At 37.8% G+C, this 19,827-nt stretch overlaps 1 protein-coding gene across 1 annotated transcript; it reads right to left on the bottom strand.

Moving 5' to 3' along the window:
* Positions 1–4,535: 4,535 nt before the first annotated feature.
* Positions 4,536–19,476, bottom strand: SCNN1D (sodium channel epithelial 1 subunit delta). Its single transcript, XM_072426578.1, has 12 exons — positions 19,160–19,476; positions 16,547–16,802; positions 15,798–15,985; positions 15,169–15,275; positions 13,766–13,929; positions 13,225–13,323; positions 12,462–12,579; positions 11,264–11,342; positions 9,151–9,208; positions 8,409–8,464; positions 7,788–7,863; positions 4,536–7,094 (listed from the first exon to the last, which is right to left on the bottom strand). The coding sequence occupies exons 1-12, from the start codon at positions 19,474–19,476 to the stop codon at positions 6,753–6,755; spliced, it is 1,860 nt and encodes a 619-aa protein (XP_072282679.1). The 3' UTR covers positions 4,536–6,752.
* Between the last annotated feature and the right edge of the window lie 351 nt (positions 19,477–19,827).

Below are 19,827 nucleotides of genomic sequence, written 5' to 3'. Positions count from 1 at the left end.
ACAGGCAGGGTCAGCAACAATAACTTTAACAAATAATACATACACAAATATTACAGCAGCACATCAGCACGGCTTAACACTACAACAGACAACTATAAAGTCCTTGAGGCAGGGCAGAATGAAGCCAGGGACTAATCTGCTTCTAAAATACCCTGCAACTGTGCACAGCCTGAGAGTGTGTGCTAGAGATGCCTAGAAATTACATCTCAGGCTGCACGGCTAAAGGGAAGCAGGAGATGCTGCTGTTTCCTTGTTCTCCTTGCTGCTGCAAGTCACATCACTGAACAGAATATAAAGGGTGTGACGCTGCGGTGGTGCACAGCATGGGATCGCCGGCTAGATAAGTGTCTCCTAACAGAAGCATTGAGATTGGCTTGTCCAAGCTGGGCAAAGGCAAAATTCATAGTAAAAGCCATAATCAGAGCAGGTGGCACAGGTAGAAGTTAAAATGTATTTAGACTCCTAACGAATGAAATCCTAAATGTTTTTCTCTAGCATTGTTATACTGGACTTGGAAGAGCATTGCAAGAGCTTACATGTAAAGAACATAAAGGATAAAAGTGACTGGAAGAAGAGAAGCAGAGATAGGTACCCAGGTGCCAGGCCAGGCCACAAATGAGAACATTGCTTTTTGTTTGACGGAAAAAATATACATATATTCTTACACATAAGAGTAGGAATAAATGTTACTGGAATAAAGGAAGCAGGGATAAGTACCCAGGTGCCAGGCCAGGCACTGAAAAAAAAAAGGACAGACAAAAAAGTAGTTTATAGGTATTTGGAGGGGCCCACTTTGTCCTTTTTACCTAGGGTGAAAGGCACAATGCCCAGCACTGCCAAGGTCATTTGTATTTAGATGTAGGCATGCCAGCTGTTGACCTCTTCCTTTGTCTTCCGGAATATGTAGGCTTACAGCCAGTTCTGATGGTGTTGACAACCATTTAGTTTAGAAAAAGCTTTGTTTTAAACATCATCCAGTCCACATAACTTTTATAGTAACTTTTCTTTGCTAGGTTATTTTTATGACAGTGTGTAAACTACTGTAGGTCTAAAGATGTCCTTGCAATAAAAAGCTTTCGTGCAATTTATTTTAACTCAGAACTCAGCCTCAGTATAATGATTTTCTTGGTCAAACTGTCTAGTTAACCCATAACAAGTGTTATTGACCTTTTTTACAAGCTACATAGAATACACTGACTAAATATTTACACAGAGGTGAAAGTGAGAGTAAATACAACGAGTAGGTGCTGCAATAACAAGTACATAGGTTTATGAGGTACCACTCCACTCCAGACATGTTCAAGACAGAACTGGATGCCGTTGGATGTACTGGTTTCAACACATCATGTGTGTCTTGATTTTACCTGTACAAAAACCAGGAATGGGTTTATATTTCCTCCTTACCCACGTCCACTGTTGTTTGCTGGCTTTCACCTACCTTAGGAGACCAACTAGCCTTAGTATCACACTAACAAGATCAGTTGACATTTTCACAACAGACATGTTGTCCATTCTGCTAAGTATACCTACAAATGATGACTCGAAGGGAAAACTACTAAATACCATTTTTTTTAGATAGTTTTTTTAGAATTACAAAATCAGAGTGCATACTTCCAAAATGCCCCTGAATCGAAGGGACCTTCCACCCTTAAGAACCAAGTCCTGTGTTCTTCTTTCTTCTCAGTTGTTCATTAGTTTGGAATATTATTAATATTATTATTATTTTTATTATTAGCACTGTACAATAAATAGGGGTTGCAATTGACAGACAGATACAGACAATGTTACAGGAGGAGGGGAGGACCCTGCCCCAAAGAGCTTACAATCTAGGACAGAGGTCGCCAGCCTTTTTGGACTTCGACCACTAAATTCATGGGCTCGGGACCATGCATGCACGGGGAGCTGTGTGTCACTCAAAGGGCAAGAAACTTCCCCCTGAGTGACGTCATGATGCCAGAACCTGACCACTCCCCCATCGCAGGTCTGAGCCTGTCCAGAGACACAGCCCGCCTACCGCTTTGAGCCTGCAATGTCTCCGGGCTACTGTGGTCCTTCTCCTGACTCCGCTTGGGGAAGCAATGGCCAGTGCCCCAGACCACCAAAAGTTTCTTGTGGACCACGATTGGCGACCGCTGATCTAGGAGATATATACATCTCTCTGTCCAGCCTCTAAATTATTCTATTTGTTAGTCTGAAGTTTTAAATGAAATGTAGTTGTGAAAAAAGCTCTTGTGGGTTTACCCAAATATTTTTTATGCATAAAAAAATATTGGTTATGTTTTGTTATTGGTTATGATTCGTTGATTTTGTTGATCTGACTCTTCTGTTTGGAAAAATAGAAAATGGTGAAGTGGCAGAATATGTTATATTTGATATAATGCTGCCTGTTTTGTATGTATATTTGTATCTTTATTTCTGCCAATAAAGAAATATTTAAAAAAAATGATGGTCCTCAAGATAAGAGTGTGTCGGGGGTGTCATTTGCCTACATTCTAAAAAAGTATTCCTCTTCCCTATCTCCAAAACTTATGAGGCATGGTTTGTGGCCATGAACAGTTGCCAGGGGGAGAAACACTAAGTACTGGGTGGCACAGGTGGGCAGGATAGTAATCTTGGAACTTTTTGTTGCTCATGGAAAAAAAAACTGCCCCTGAGGCTATGCAGGAATTTACCTTCAAGGAAAACCTTTCCATACCACCTTACAGTTACATCTGTTCTAATAACAGTAGACTGAAGGGAGCAGAGCTGTGTAATGGTGACGGGGCAGGTATATATATATTTGAGGGGATAAAACTGTATTTTTGGGGTGGGGCAGATTTGCTTTGTGGAAAATATTTTCGTTTGCACATTAACATGTGTGTTACCTGTTAATTAAGCATGCATCGTAAACATTAAAACACTCCTGACCATGGTACCCTGTTTATCACATATCGCTGACCCTTGCACCCTGTGATTCCTTCATTTTGTGTATTACATACATCTAAGGATAATGATTGCTAAATGGTGAGTTATTGTCACTGTCTCTGCTTTGAGGTAAAGATCACCACTCTGATTTTCAGTCATATGCATGTGTTTTCCTAGATTTATTACAATGTGCATAGCTATTATTGATGTGATTGATTCATATTATTCTGAGGGCCTGGGTCCACAGCCTGGCAATATCCAGGTAGCCAGATGCCCAGTGTCTTCTGCTAGGGGTTCTGAATCTCTTTTGCAGTAAGGGTTTTCATCCTTTCATGTATGATACTGTGAAGATTAATATAATCTTTGCTGAACTGCTCACTTTAATGTCATTGTAAGTTTCCCACAATGTGCATGAGAAGCTGCAGCATATTAGGAGGGTCATTTCCTAGCTGATCCTTGCCCCTTCCTCACTTGTTTTATTGTTTCTGATTTACCCTTTTTTCATTCTTCATATTCCAGTCCTCTTAGTGTATTTTTATATAGCTTAGCTAGAGATATGTAATAAAAAAAAGAATTCAAATGTGTCTGTATTGAAAGTAAACTATAGCTTGATACTTTGCCTATGCAGGACAGTAACAATGCCGACCCCCCTAAACCTTACCTCACCTACAATCCTTTTATTCTTCCTTCAAACTGTTCAGCCAGGGCGCAAAAGATAAACCATGTGCAAGCCGAATGCAAAAAAATAACACTGGCTTGCTTTAAGGTATATGGTAGTGTTATTTTCCAATTTACTGCCTGCTGATTGGACAATGGAGGAGTTTTTGGAGTTCAGTTTTAAAGATATCTTTTGTTGTAAAACAAACTAACAACCTCCCAAAGCATTTGAGCTCACATCTCTTCCAGGCTTAATAAATATGCAGATGATGGTTTTAGAAACTGAAAACAATTTTAGGCTTATGTGTAGGAGTTAGTTGAACACAGTTGCCTTGCAGATGTTGCTAGAGGACTGGAGATGACCATTAGCACAGTGAACCTCAACCACATGACAAACCGTTAGTCAACACTGAATGTAAAAACTGCATATAGGGGCGCCCAGTAGAGGCTCATAACATAGTTACATAGTAAGTCAGGTTGAAATAAACATATCCCAGATATAAAACCCTATGGACATAGTCGGTCCAGAGGAAGACAAAACAAACCCTGGTACAATTTGCTCCAACAGAGAAAAAAAATCCTTCCTAATTTCATAAGGCAATCGGATGTTCCCTGGATCAACAGTCTGTAATCTTTCCTTAATACCCAGTTATTTTCTGTGCTTCCAGAAAAGCATCCAGCTTTTTCCTATAGAAATCTATAGTATTTGCTGAAACATGGTTTGCAGACCACAAGTCTGAAAGAGGCCATATTTGGTGGGCTCACACTTTTCTGGAGCAGTACCTTAAAAGCTAAAATAAAAAAAAAAAACACGCTCATATATTCCCATTAACATGCATTACTAGTTTGGGGGTTGGTGAGTGCAGAATGAGGAAAGATGTTACATGTAAAGGGTGCAACGTGTGAGAAATCAAAGCAGTGCAAATTTTTCTATTATTTTTCACTTATAGGAAAAACAAAAAAAACAAAACAGATCAGATTTTAAATTATTTACTAATGTAACCAATATTAACAATATCCATCATAAGGTAAGTACAGTTTGATATTGGCATATTTATACAAAGAAGAACATTACAGTTACAATCAATATGATTATATGCTTCATACAGTCAGATCATGGCTAGTTATGTGCCATTCTGCCATGCTTTAGTTATGTCTAAAAAATATCTGTTAGCTGTCAAAAAAATGCATTCATAAATATGTTTTCAGTAATGACAAATCTTATTCTAGGTTAGATAATGACTTTAAACTAGATTAAGTTTATAGCTAATTTGGAAAATGACTGTAAACACCAAATTAGTTGCACTGGACACAACAGACACGGATACTCATCCTCGTTTTTTAAAGGATCAGCCTGCCCAAATGTCATATTTCTTACATATTTATTTTTGAGTTATTTGCCAGCAAAACCTCTGCCATTCTTAGTCTTGCTGGAAAATTGCAGGTTTTAAAACTTACGTAAGTCAAAGGCAGCTAAAAGGGCTTGCACAACAATAATTTATGATCATGATTTGGGTCATACACCTATTTCTGCCTTTCCATATATATATTTGTTTATACAGACTGACCCCTTAAATAGGTTTATGGAGTAAGCCAAGTATATGATTTCTGATACAAAAACGTTATGTTATCTTCTAAAAACAGAAGTAAATAGTATATATATATATATATATATATATATATATATACAGCTGATGAAGTACATTCTTCATTCAGTAACTGAAATTATAAGAAGTACAGTATATAGGTAACTATTTTCATATACTGTCTACTACAGTTATCAGGAGAGATTTTTGTAAAAACAAAATATTATTGTTTCCATGCATACAAAACTTGATTATTTTTCGTATTTATATTTTACTGATATACACCAAATGTACACATGATAAACTGTGCAATCCATAGACTAATCTAAAGTGTAAATATTAGGCAGTAAAATTCATCATCTTTTTCTCTCTTAAAATATTAATGATCAGTATGCCTTCACAGATAACAAACAAGGTTGTATATAGGGATCAGTCTAGTATTTAAATCACATTTTTCAGATAAGATACAATCTCATTTCTGAGACCAATAAAATCAGAGTGCACATTGTTGATGGGTTTCTTTGGAGTGCGTGTTCGTTATTGCCTGGAAAATGATCTAGAACAAAGAGTCAGTTAACTTTTAACTTGGTAAAATTCACCCGAAAATATATCTAGTGACTAGCTTGTTCTGGTTCCTGATGGGAACGAAATCGCTAAGGGAGTAGTCAGGGTTATAATTATTTTATGGCACAAGAACAGTGCCAAGGACAAAAAAGACAAAGAGTACCTTCTGAAAAAGATATTGTGATAGTGCTATGTATGTAGAAGTTCAACTATACAAATGGACATGTTTACCCAGCTCCAATGTAAAATGGTTTATTAATGCTGCAATGAGTGAAGATCAGCTCAGAAAAAGCTTGTCTTAGCAGTGGTGGCCTAAAACAACAAAGAGATATACCATGACCGCATGACCTCCATCACCTGATAAAAGGTTGTTGAGGGCCACAGACTTTTAATGCTACAATAGCTTCTTACAGAGTGTGTTGTCTATTATAAGATATAAAGGGTTCCCCTGAATTCCATTTGACTCTGATACCTTTTTTAACCTTAAGTGGTAGGAGTCATAAGGGCCTCCTAATATTCAGATCAGGTTGTATTTAGACATCACACTACCCTGTAAAAAAGGTTTCTAAACCTATGTTTTGTGGTAGGGATAAGCAACTTGACTACCATGTGAAGCCTAAATTTTTACAAATGTACTAGTCTAATCCGTTGCAAATTGTGCAATTTAATATGATTTGCTGCAGCTTGCACCCTAAAAATAATCATTAGGTAGATCTGCTTGAAAATTGTTAGGTAAACCAAGACTTTGCTGACGGAAGGGTGACAGTTTAGAGTAGGCAACAGTGTGGTGACATTCCCCCATAGTTCAAACATGTAGAGATGAAATAGTGGCACCAAACCTTCTGGACTGTAGACTATGAAAAGTCCTGTCAACCTTCTTGTTCAAAATAGTTATATAGGACAGTAAGAGTGAGCAGATTGCAAGCCACTGTGCGTTATTTTACACATATGTGCATTGAGCTCTTAACTGCTCCAAAATCTTTGTTTTTGTTTCACCATAAAATATAACTATCATTATAATGGCAATTAAACTTACTATCCCTAGAAATGTGAGTCACTATCTTTCATATGGTTCATATGCTCACATCCTTCTGGTTTGGTGTCACAGTTGATATCCGGGTAGCTAGGTAGATTTTGATCATCAAGTGGTGAGTTAGGTAAAGTTCTTCCATCAAAATCTGGCAATCCATCCATGCTGATGACATATGGTCTTTCGTTGTTGTTATTATTTGACAACCGTTCCTTTTTATGTTTGGCATACATGATGATGATCACCATGGCCATAACATCAAAGACCAGCTCTGCTATCTCTGCCACTGAAAGCACTGATGAGCCAAACCAGAAGCTCCACTGGTTTCCCATAGTAGACAACAAATCATGAATCTGTAAAGAGATACCAGGGTATGGGGTTTAATAGGTTGTGATAAAAGGAACAAATCATGGAAGTTAAGTATACTGTTCTAAGGTTGGCTATATATGGGCAAGACATTCAAACATTTTCTTTTCATAATTGTATGCTGTACCTGGTATTATCACATTGAATGCAAATAACAGACCATGCATGGTTCCATGGTTATCATATTGGTGCTTTCATCTAGAATATATCAGTTTCCAGGAAACTCAAGTTATCACTCAAGTTGTATTCTATATTTCCCCTTCTCTTCTCCCCAACATGTAACATTATAGATTATCTAGAAAGGTGGCAGAGGAGCTGGATTGGCACAAGCTGTAAAACACTACCAGAAGAGGTGTGGGTTGTGTTGTGCAAGGAACTGACTCTTCCCTGAAAAGTTACACTTTTTAGCGTCCAAGTGTTGAATACAACATTATGAATGTAGTGAAAAATGCTGCAATCAAACATTTAAACTGTTAAATTTTTTGTGCTCTAGGTACTCACTTAGTTACATAAGTGAGATTTTAATCTTGTTTTGAACATTTCAAATAATAGCATCTTCTACCAAGTTAAATAGTACATTTTAAAAAGTTTAAACTGCTGATATTTGAAAAAGTTTTAAAAGGTGAAGCTGTTTGTATTTAGCTAAATACGTCAGAATAACCAATATTTGGTGCACTTACATTGATTGCTGGAGTTTCATCAATAGTACGAAGATTTAACTCTTGGAAGTACACATTAATCTTTGAAATTTCACTCCTGCAATGAGACATATTCAAGAAACTTATAATACATACATGTACAATACTTCAGTTATAACTGAACCAGTAAAATAATAAACCAACCATTGATGATAGATTTTTTACTGATTGAGATTGTATTAGGAGGTATGGAAAACATGAGCTGTATCCAAATAGCAATTATTGAAATTTAAATGTCATTTACTTAACTCTTGCTGGCAGAATTTAGGATCTCCATCAGGAAGCAGTGATAGATCAACACTCACATGCAATGGAGGATTTCACCAACAGCAAGACTGGTAGAGTTACATGACTCCTAAGGGGCTACATTGATTTAAGCATATTTTGCCCCTTTACATTTAGTTTTATTCATGTAAATAAATTAAACCAAATAAAAAAGGGTGAATCACAGCCAAGCCAAAGAACAAAAAAATTTATGAGGAACCCCCTTGGTGATATCTGATTGCATTGTTGATATTACAAGTCTATGGTGGCCTCAAGGAAAATCAGGGCTTTGTTTTGCTAAGGTCTCCCACCAACCTCTAATGATAGAACCTGTCCTACCTGTTACTAGTGCTGTTGTATCCATAGTCAGAGTATAATCGTGGTAGGATCCATTTCTGTGAAAGTGAACAAGAAAAACAAATCATATGTAAATTGTAATAAGTTGCTTATGGTTCTTTTAAGATTCAGTATTTAATGTACAGCGCTGCGTAATATGTTGGCACTATATAAATACTGTTTAATAATAATATTAATAATAATAATTCAGTATATAGCAATAAATGGAATAGTAGAAAAACACTTTACTGCTGCATTCAGCAACAACAACATTTGAATTTCAGTTTACTAGATGATTTCTCTTGCTACCAGAAGTGACTCCTTTAGTTTATCAAATGATGGTGTACATGAGACCCAAACCCAAACAGAGCAATACAGACAATGCCCCTGATTCATCAAGCAAAATCGGATTATCGGTCGCGCATTCGTATTAGCGATCCGGAATCGTGCGCGATCGCGCTATTCAACAACTGAAAAAGCTTGCGCACGGAGCCGCGCTTATCCTACAGCTTTTTACTGGCGATCTCGCGCTTCCAGCGATCGCGGATTTCAATGATGAATCAGGGGCAATCTGTTTACAATAAAAGATTGTGTCATCTCTACGTTAAAAGTTTATACCCATAAAATGACCGGACATGAAAACAGAATGGGATATTTCCAGTATAATACTGATTCTCCAAATTGGAACATCCGAGTTACAGAGCACATGTGATGATTAACAATTAATAAGATTAGTGTTGCTTACCTTCGACTCAGGTGTTGGCCATCTAGCAAACCCTGCGGACAGATAGTACATAGTCTCCCTGTTAAAATAAGGCAATTAATGTCATTATTAAGAATATTGTATCATAACTGATGAAAATGTTTGAGACTCTACATATTATATACTAATACTAGCTGATTACCCGTCATTACCCAGGTATTTATTTTATGCAATCTTATATTATACAGGAAAAGGAATCAAATAAAGCTATAGTGTTAAGCAAAAGGCACACTGTCACTGAGCAATACATACATACCGTGTTTCCCCGAAAATAAGACCTACCCCAAAAGTAAGACCTAGCACTATTTTCTAAACCTGCCCTAATATAAGACCTACCCCGAAAATAAGACCTAGTGTAAATCTGTCCAGTTCAGAAAAAAAACCCACCCAAAACTGTAATTCAGCCTAAAAAATCTAAAGCTTAATACCCCCATCTAAAATTTAAAATCCTAATATAAAGCTTAATAATCCGCACGCAAGCCCCCTTAACTACATACAGCAGGTCAGAGGAGAAAAAGAAAAGAAAACCATGAATAAATTAAAAACCGGAGGACAGTACTCGAGAACCGAGTCGTGTTCTTTCCCTGTGAAGGCAGCGGGACACTGAAAGAAAGCATGCGGCAGTGCACACTCCGGAGCCGCACAAGCCGATGCTTTCTTTCTAGTTCCGGCTCCTGTCACAGGCGGAGTGATACTACATGCACTCCGCCTGTCAGAAGCCAGAACTCGGGCTCGCGTCTTCCGAAAGGTAAGTTTTTTTTTTTATTTTTAAGACCTAGTGTGTTTTTGGGAGCCAAAAAAAAATATAACACAGTGTCTTATTTTCGGGGAAACACGGTACATGCAAATATACCTCTGACATATACCACAGCGCTGTACAAAGATAAGCGGTGCACTCACATGAGTTTGAGTCATTTGTCCAGCAAGTTTGTTTTAAATGTGTCCATGCGTTTCCAAGTGATCGCATACACACATCTACAGTATATAAATAACACATACATACATCCAAATATAGCTTTGACATATAGCACAGCGCTGTACAATAATCAGCGGTGCACTCACATGAGTCTGAGTCATATATTTGAGTCATAGAAAGTTTGGTTGAAATGCTTCGATGTGTTTCCTAGTGATGACATACACACATACATACATACATCCAAATATAGCTCTGACATATAGCTCAGCGCTGTACAAAGATGACTGGTGCACTCACATGAGTCTCAGTCATATGTATAGCAAGTTTGGTTGAAATGTCTCCATGCGTTTTCAAATGGTGGTGGAAAATACACACACAAATACATCCAGGTTTATATATATATATATAGATATAATATATGTGCCCTAGCAGGTAGTATCTGTGTAGGGTAGAGGATGAGTCTGAGTCTGTTGCTCTGGACCAGGGGTGTCAAACTCTAGCCTGGGGGCCAAATTTGGCCCGCTACATTCTTTTTTTGGCCCCCAATAGAATCCTAAATATGAATTGCAGCTGGCCCGCCGCTGCATTTTAATAGCGTCGCTACTACAATTCCCGGCATCACTCACGTCTATATACCTGCGGTCTCTCTGTCTATGCGTGGCCCCACATTGGACTGTTTTATAGACGCAAGTAATGCAGGGAAAAGTAGTAGCAGCATTACTCGCATCTATAGACCAGCGGCCTTCCTGCCTATGCGTGGCCCCGCATTGGACTGTTTTATAGACCCAGGGAATTGTAGTAGTGGTGCTATTTCAGTTTCAAGATTGGCCCGCGACTTTGTGTAAGTTTTTTATTTTGGCCCACTGTGTGTTTGAGTTTGACACCCTTGCTCTAGACCCATGCCCTACATATAACCTTACTACTATGTACTTTTATGGACAGAATCATATTTTTTTTGGCAAATTAAACAGCTTAGAAGTATCTATTTAATCTGTGCATGTAGCTGAATGTCTGAAGCCTATGTTTTCAGGAGACCTGCACTGAATGAAATACATGGCCTCTTAAAGCACAGAACTCCAATGTACAGGACTTCTGCACAGGTATTGTGATTGTTGACATTGACGTTTGGCCCACAAAGGTTTTGTATTAGATGAGGAGATAAAGAAAAAGTTTACTTACGTGCACTGCTTAGGACACTTCTGGACACATGTATGTTGATGGGTCAACAGTTTTTCATAGAGGCTAAAGAAGCAATGTCCTGCAACACAAAATATATTCTGTGAGAAGAAGTTTTCCTGTAATACAGATCATCTCAGAAGTGTACCTTCTATGGTGTGCAATCCTGCTTGTTCATGTTCAGATAGTCAATTACTGCCCTGATGCACCACCTTTATGGGCCATGGCATATTTTGGACCCATTTGGGTGAGTGGTTATTAGATATTTAAATAATGGGAGAAAATTTGGGGACCCTTTGCCCATGGAGTGCTGGCAGAATAGGAATATGGGGCAGGTGGCCCTGGGGACTGGCTAGACTGGGGCATGAGGCTTCAACCCTGGGTATGGGATCCCGCAGGTGCCTAAATTTGGGACTGGGACTTTGGGGACAGGGTCACTTATCCCAAAGAAATTGCTTCCCTCTTCGAACTATGTTGGTACGCCAATTTGATTAGAACTTTGATGTACTGCTTGGAAGTTGCTGCGTTCTGAGAACACTCCACTGCCCTCTCTCTCCTGTGTGTGTTGGATTGTACAATAAAACCCCTAAAATGAGGATCTGCTCTGTGCAGGCATGAACACAATATGAAATGACTCTTTGTTTGGTCAGCCACACATAAATGTCTTTACATTTCTGAAAGCCATAATAAATACTTCAAAATAGAACTCAATAGAACATCTATTGTTTGGAGACCACTAACCTTTCCCCTACTAATCTGGCATATGATATACAAAATGGACGAGTACCAAAATTTCAGTCTGGATCGTTGAAACAGATGGTTACTCATGGTGGCCAAAAAGTAATGTATAAAGAGGCGTTCATCTTACCTTCATTATCTAAATATATGACACTCACTATATCAAACATCATTATTAGGTGGTCCAACTCCAATGAAAAACACATTTTGTCATAATTTAAAGGCTGCATTCCACACATTAGTTGACAAATTGAATGAAAGTGTCAACTAAAACTAATGAATCAAATGTGTACTGCATGACATCACTAGATGTTTTTTATTAGCCCTTCCCTACATGGGTAGCTAGCTCATTTTCTCTACCTATGATAAATTTACCAAGACATTAATATTATACATTTACTGAAGACCCAGAGACATTGTTGGTAAATATGTATGTTAGTTTAAGCCATTACAAAGAGCATACCCCATCCTGGATGCTTGTTGTAGTTGCAATATTCACTCCCAGAAGGCAAAGGGTAAAAATAGTAACCACATCCACACTGTTCTATCAATTTGTGCTGAAAGCAAGACTGAAGACAGGCCTAAGAAAACAAAAAGTGAATCAAAAAGTTAACAAACCAAAAGTATGCTTAAGTATTTATTTAGAATGTTATTAGAGGGTTTTAGAAGGTTATTACTATATCTCCTACTTGTGACCCTCCTTAACTTTATCCTCCTTCCCTTTCCTCTATAATTCCTCTAACCCTTCCTAATTTTCCTTTTTTTCTGATCTTTTCTTTACCACTTCCTATTGCCCTCCCTTCCCTGCTTACTTTGACTAACCTTGATCATTCTTTCATAACCCCCGCTTCTCCCATACTTAGGTCCATGTCCCCGCCCATTCTTTTTTCACATTTTTCCATTTTTACACGTTAGCCCTCTTTCCTTCCTTTTTAAAATTTCACTTTGTTTCAATCTCCCATCTGTTTTTCCATTTTACCCTTTTTGTTTTCCATTCTTCATTCTTTCTCTCCACATTCTTTTTACCACTTGTTCCTCTGTCCTCCTTCAATGTGATCCTCCTAAAGTTCCTTTCCCTTGTGTTTTACCCTTCTTGCCTTCCTTTGGCCTGCTCACTGTCCATTTTCTCTCTTCTTCCACAGAAAAAAAACTTTACCACTTTATAAATTCACCTGTAGAATAGTTATTTAAATATGCAGAATTAATGTTCTGAATTTAGAACTCACCTGTAATGTATAAGATGAATTGTATAGAAGCTGGAAATCTAACTCACTCCCATCAATTGTACAGTCACTGTATGGCTTCCCCAGGCGATTCACTTGGTCCTTGAATTAAAAAAAAAAAGTTTCTGTTTTGGTTTCACAGTATACAAAAATCCACTTAAGAAAAGCTGCAGATAAACCACACGACTTTATGCATTTCAGGTAATACACATCGGTTGGTATATTTCTGTTTCCTAAACTGGAAGGTATTTTCATAAATCCTGCAGCTTGCTGCCTCTAATCACAGCTGCTTTAAACAATTAGGCTAATAATCACTCAAACACAGATATAATCAAATCTATAAAAAAATTGTAAAGTTTATTTCCCATTGATACAATTACATTAAAAGACTATTAAGAAAAAAGAAAGGTAGGCTTTCAATAAAAGCTTATTGTGTTGTGTTCATACATACTACAGTCTGATAACTAGTGGTATACAATATTTGGATTTGCCAATCACAAAATCAAGTAAAAAAAGATCACATTTTTTTATGGTAATCACTGACCTGGCTTACACTTATTGAGGTCTCAGTGCCCGGCCATATGTCGAATCCTTGGTGCTCCACTAGAGGGGACTGGTTAGGATTGTGAATCATCAGTGTGGTTCCGGCTGCCGTTGACAAAAGGGGCATGTTATCATTCTGATCCACCTTTACTGTGAGGCTGATTCCTAAAAGACAGTTCAATTAAACAATATTAATAAATAGTGTTTTCTAATGAATGCTTCACCTATACCTAACACCAGACAAAAGAAGAAGTACAGGTAGTCCCCAGGTTACATACGTGATGGGGACTGTAGGTTTGTTCTTAAGTTGAATTTGTATGTAAGTCAGAACATGTACATTTTTTTATTAGATGCAATTAGGACAGATGTTTGTCTCAACATCTTGTTAGGCAGAGTGGTGTCAGTTACTGTATAAAATCCTCACTGTGAGTTTATCACAATCAAATAAAAAAAATAAAAAAAAATACTTTATGGAGTCTAGACATTCATTACCTTTGGGAGCAAGCTGTGCTTTGATATGCAAAAAGAAACAACTGCAGAGTTTGTATTGGTCATTAAAGAGTTACAAGATGTTGCAAAAGTGTTTAGCAAAAGATCTCTTCTGCAAGTCATGCGAACCACCCCCTCCCCCCTATCAAGCCTCCATCTTGCACACAAAGGAGCAGGGAAGCCCGTTTGTATGTAGGAATCGTCCGTATGTCGGATGTCCTTAGCTCAGGGACTACCTGTATGGAGTAGGTTAGAGGTTAGAACTTGGCCCACTTGCAGCTGAAGTTACATCATATATACAGCAAGTTTGACCAAACTTAAATGTACTTCTGGTAATTTTTTCTTTATGCGTTTATTTTCTTCCTACTTTTACTGTTTGGATAGAATCACATCACCCCTCTATATCCACATTACTGCCTTGAGCCCCTAGGTACACCCTTGCAATAATTATCGTTGGAAAACGAAAGAGTTACGATTATGCGCGATTATTTTGAACGATTGTATTTTGCACAATTCTGTACATGCTGTAACAATACGATCGTTCAAATAAAATCCACCAATAGTGTACACACGCTAGATTCAATCGTTCGAACGATGCACGAAGTGACATGTAAAGTGTAAAGTATACTGCAGAACCATCCACGATCTCTGAACGACTGTACACACAATAGGTAGTGAACGATCGTCGCTCAATCAGATCCGCCAGGGCGGTCGTTCGTTTCCAGCGACAATCCTCGTTCGTCAGCGTCGTTGTGCGCGTTTTTTGTTAACGATTGGTTGTTCGTTTCCAACAATAATTATTGCAAGTGTGTACCCAGCTTTAGTGTGCTGATTGGGAAGTAATAAAGGAGCCACGGGTAACCCCACTACTTATTTTCTCTCACACAGTTGTAATTACATCCAATTTATATTTACCATATTTTTTTTCCGGTCTCACTGCATCCCACTGCGTGCTATTATTTTCATTGGCTTTAATAGTATAACAGGTGCCATACGTTGGATGGTGGAAATGTGTAAAATTTCTGGTGGGGAGATGTAGAGATAAATGTAAAAAAATCAATACCACATACAGCAAAAATCATACAGACATATACAGCACTCCAAGGACTTTTGCAAACTTAGTAAAATAGTGATGATTTTTTTTGGGGGGAGGGGGAGGTTGGTATTTAAAGAACCATAAGATTTTACAGGCAGGTACACATATTCATCTACACAAAAACTCTTCAACCTATCAAGGAGCAGATCAATGAATGACCAGGTGGGAATGACCTCTGTATTTTCCGATTAGGAAGATGCAGCTACTGGCTCATTCCTTCCCCTCTCCATAGAACAGAATGGCACTGGGGTTTCTCCTACCACTGGAAACGATCACAAAAGATCATTTCTAGCTACACTAATTTGACATCTGTGCAGGGCTTTAGGGCGACAACACTTTTGCACCACGGATAGTGTATTACTGGCAGAATCGCCAAAAAAAGAATGCAGTCACAACTTATAAGGACTGGTCATTTGCATTATATTACATTCACTTTTAAGAAACAAACCTGTCACAAACTTGGCCGTTGAAATCACACCTCAAAATAAATGTATCCAAGTAGGCTTGATCAGAAATTTCCAGTACCGATGGAATTTTGGACATGATATTAATAAAATGGAACTTGTACCACTCGTGCAATGCGTCCACTCCTGACCAGAAGGATTGGTAAGTGCAATTTCCACCGGAAGAATCACACTAAAGTAGAAGAAAACATAATTATTTGTTTGCTCTGGTGTTGGTATGGCATTGGTATAATGAAGGATCTTTATAGTGATTCTAAAGCAGCATTTCTCAACCCTTTTTTCTCTGAGGAACACTTAAAATAATTTTTAGGTCCCAGGGAACCTCTATTAAAACTAATTTATTGAAAATCAGTTGGAAAAAAAAGAATGCCCCCATAAAGTGGTAGCTAGAATACCACCTTATAAAAAATATCATTAGGGTCATGTAGATGGTGCTTCCACATAGCATAGGACACGGGAATTATGCAGTCATCATCAAATGGGAGATAAATCAGCCGCAGTTTGAGGAACCACTGGCAGCCTTTGGAGGAACCCTGATTGAGACTGACTTCATCATTCATAAAGCAGTTATTGTGAAATTTACCAAGTTTTAACTGTAAGTTAATGTTCCTGTTTTATGTGCTTTCAATATAAAGATTGATTCAGCTGCACAATTGTTTGGTGAATATCACATGCATTTCTTCATAAATATATTCAGAAAATTCTTATAACAAATCACAGAGCCGATTCTTACCAGCCTAAATCCCAATTTATTCCTCTTCCTGTTGCCTGCTGGATTTGGATCAGCTTCCAGTATTACTAACTTTATGGAGGTGTCTAATCGAAAACTTTCATTGACTTGGCTTGACATATTGTCCATGATATCTTGCAGATTCACAACATCCTTGTTCTTGCTTACTGATAGGGATGCATTATAGCCATACAAAGTACGCAGAGTTTCCTTGGCCATCTGATCCAACTGGTTAAGATATTCATCAACCTGGTCGAACCTGAGGGTAGACGTAGATGAGAATTTAGCAATATTCATTTCTGATAAAGTAACCATTCCAGTATGAACTAGACAGACATGTAAAGATACATAGATTGATGGATAATACATGTATAATGGGTGGAAAATCTTTTGGCCTTTTTGGTGAGGACATGCACCTGATTCCTTCATAAACGCAGTACAAAGTTTGGCATTAGGAAGGAGGTGATTTACTGGCAGGATCATTAAGAATAAAGGGAACAACGTACACACATGCAATAATTGTCATTGGAAAGGATTTTTCACAATCCTTTCCAACGACAAACGACTGCACGATGCATGAACCAGTGCTGTACATACAGCGCCATTCTGCTCTATGGAGAGGGGTGAACGACAGATCAGTACCCCACTGTGCCCTCTTCCCTTCACCTTCATTGTGATCGTTCAACGTTCATTGTCTGTGGATCCGTCAAGATGGACAACGGAATGACGAGCGCTGTACAAACGCCAGATTCTTGTCTGATATCAGCCCTGAGGCGATTATCGGACGTGAATCATCTGACCTGTTTGTAGCCTAAGAATCAAGCCCAGCTACCACAAGATATGACCTTTAACAAGATTTCTCTTAAAATTCCTCTTGCAACCAATCAAGTTAAAACCAGTAATAGAAAGTAAGCACTGGCAAATTAAAATTTCAAAATGCTTGGAGAATGTTTGGCAAAATAGGCAAGGCACAAAGTGTACACAGATTTGGACACTTTTTAAATAAAGACACTAATTAATAGCTGTAGTTAGACTATTGTAAATCAGGATAAGGCAACTTACAAGTTTCAACTTTTGAGAGCAGTCCATTAGGAGGGATTTACTAAAGAAATTTAGGCTGTATACTTAGCAAGGTGAATTATTACTATTCAAGGGATAATTTATTTAGCTTAGTGAATGTGGTGATAGTTCATTTTGCAAAGACTACCCAACAATTTTTCATGATTTAATAGATGAATTCAGCAGAGCTTCATTCCATTTAGGTGAAATATTCATTGCAAAGAGAGAACTCACGTTGCTATGTGAACAGCCTATATTCACTTAGTGAATCAACCCCATTGCTCTAATAAATTGTTTTGTTTTCTTCTAAAATATGACTTGACTTTCAATTGATATAATGATGAATCAATCTTTGTGATCAACTGCAGGTATTCATTGTAATCGTTTTTAGCATTGTATCTATTCAAAGTATTAAATATAACCAAATAGGTGTATCTACAAAGCAATGAATGTGACTTTCACCAAGGATTTACTGCTGATTGCAGTCATTAAAAACAACCGCAGTCAAAATTTGCTGTAAACTATATTCATTGGTTTATAAGAAATGCTAAGAGTAGTTTTATTTGCAATAAGATGGTTATCCAATTAACCACTTGTTAAGGAAGGGATTGTGTAATAGTTCCTAGAAGTTGTTTTTGGCCAAGTGTTTTCCTCCTCTGAAGGAAGAACCTCAACACCAGTACAAAACGCAATAATGTAATGTGCAAACACGTTGAACTGAGGTGCAGTTTGCCTCTCCTGAAGGCACAACGGCTGTTTGCTATACAACTGGGACCATGCAATTTTTAACCATAAGTTTGAAAAAGACCTTAATCTTCAAAATAACTAATTAAATAGGAATAGAGGTTTACATGAAAGATAAATAATAATAAAAATATATTGAGTGTACCTCAAGCTGCAAAAGTTTTGTTCAGTGGCACTGCCTCAGTATATGTCTATGCTGACTTCAGCCAACGAAAAGTAAATCAGAGAAGTAATGGTGCTTGTGGTGTTAATTGATGATAGTAAATCTACTGATTTACCTTCTTACCCCCACACAGTAGGAGGAGGAAGCAAGGAGAAGAGATAAGTGGAAAGTGAAGAGTGTGAGTGGGTGGGTGGGTAAAAAAAAGATCTGGAGGGGAAAGTATAAGGCAGAAAAAAATAGATAGAGACAGGGTTTACCAGGATTGTATGGTTACTGGGGACATAAGTAAGTTTAATAGACTGGGGAGATTATTTTATTAGGGTTATGGAGGAATCCTTGTATTTGCATACTGAGCGAAGGCTTCTATGGAGTCCTTTCCTAGGTTAATGGCAAACATTGAACAATTGAGTCTATAGATTCTATACCAAATGTGTTGTGCTCAGGGTCATGTCCACCATAGATGGAACATGGTCTACTTGTGGTGGCAGCAATAGAAGCTTGGAGGAATAATAGGTAATCTCTAATCTGTTAGGTATAAATTCACACAGTAGTACAGAATTCTCATTTAATGACCACCCTCCCCGCTGTTCCCCAGCAGATTTACCATGCATGGCTAATTTTGTTTTTCATAGTTTTTCAAGACAAAATACCTGTAGGGGTTCATATTGCAGATGGTCACAGCAGGAAAATTGCCTTTCATGGTCTGTAAATTGATGGCTAGATTGGTAGGGTAGGACCAATACTGGGTGAAGGTGTCTCCAAACTGAAAATACATTGTTGCAAAAGAGCAAACAAAAAGAACAGCCCAAAAACCTGTTTTCATTTTATTCCTTCTGGAGCAATTCAGCCTGATGGTGCCATGAATTGTGGTATTGTCACAAAAAAATTCAAACAGCTCTGTGAATGATTCATAAAACTCAATCCATCCTTCCTCTGTCTTTTCTGGTTCTGCTGGGTCCATTTTCATAAATGATTCTGTTTGCCAAATGGAAAGTATTAAAATTCACTGCACGTGTTATATTCATGTATACTGCATTCATTTTACATATGCACATTAAAACATGTTTTTCTATGATATTCAATTTTTGGAACATGGTGAACTTTTTAAAAAGAAAGCCAGAAACTAGGTCTGTCATTGTTAAAAAACCTCCTAAAATTCATATGGGTACTACTCCTTTGAGAAGCGGAAGAGGGCCAAGTCTGACCGATTTATTTGACCATATAATTGGATATCTTTCTACTGAGATGAGTTTGCATATTTGTCCCTTTGCAGTGGCGTGGACAATGACTTTCTTGGAGGGTAGCAAAAATCCATTCT

This window comes from Pyxicephalus adspersus, chromosome 11, assembly GCF_032062135.1.
Source record: "Pyxicephalus adspersus chromosome 11, UCB_Pads_2.0, whole genome shotgun sequence".
NCBI classification, from domain to species: Eukaryota; Metazoa; Chordata; class Amphibia; order Anura; family Pyxicephalidae; genus Pyxicephalus; species Pyxicephalus adspersus.
This window is presented reverse-complemented; position numbering and strand designations above follow the sequence as displayed.

Excerpts from the sequence above, each read along its gene's own strand:
- SCNN1D (XM_072426578.1), bottom strand. The coding sequence starts at position 19,476 with ATGAAAATGGACCCAGCAGAACCAGAAAAGACAGAGGAAGGATGGATT. Across the intron at positions 13,930-15,168 it reads GAGACCGGAAAAAAAATATG|GAATCAGCCTCACAGTAAAG; the intron begins GTAAATATAAAT and ends ACTGTCTTTTAG. Across the intron at positions 12,580-13,224 it reads ATTCATCTTATACATTACAG|GCCTGTCTTCAGTCTTGCTT; the intron begins GTGAGTTCTAAA and ends TTGTTTTCTTAG.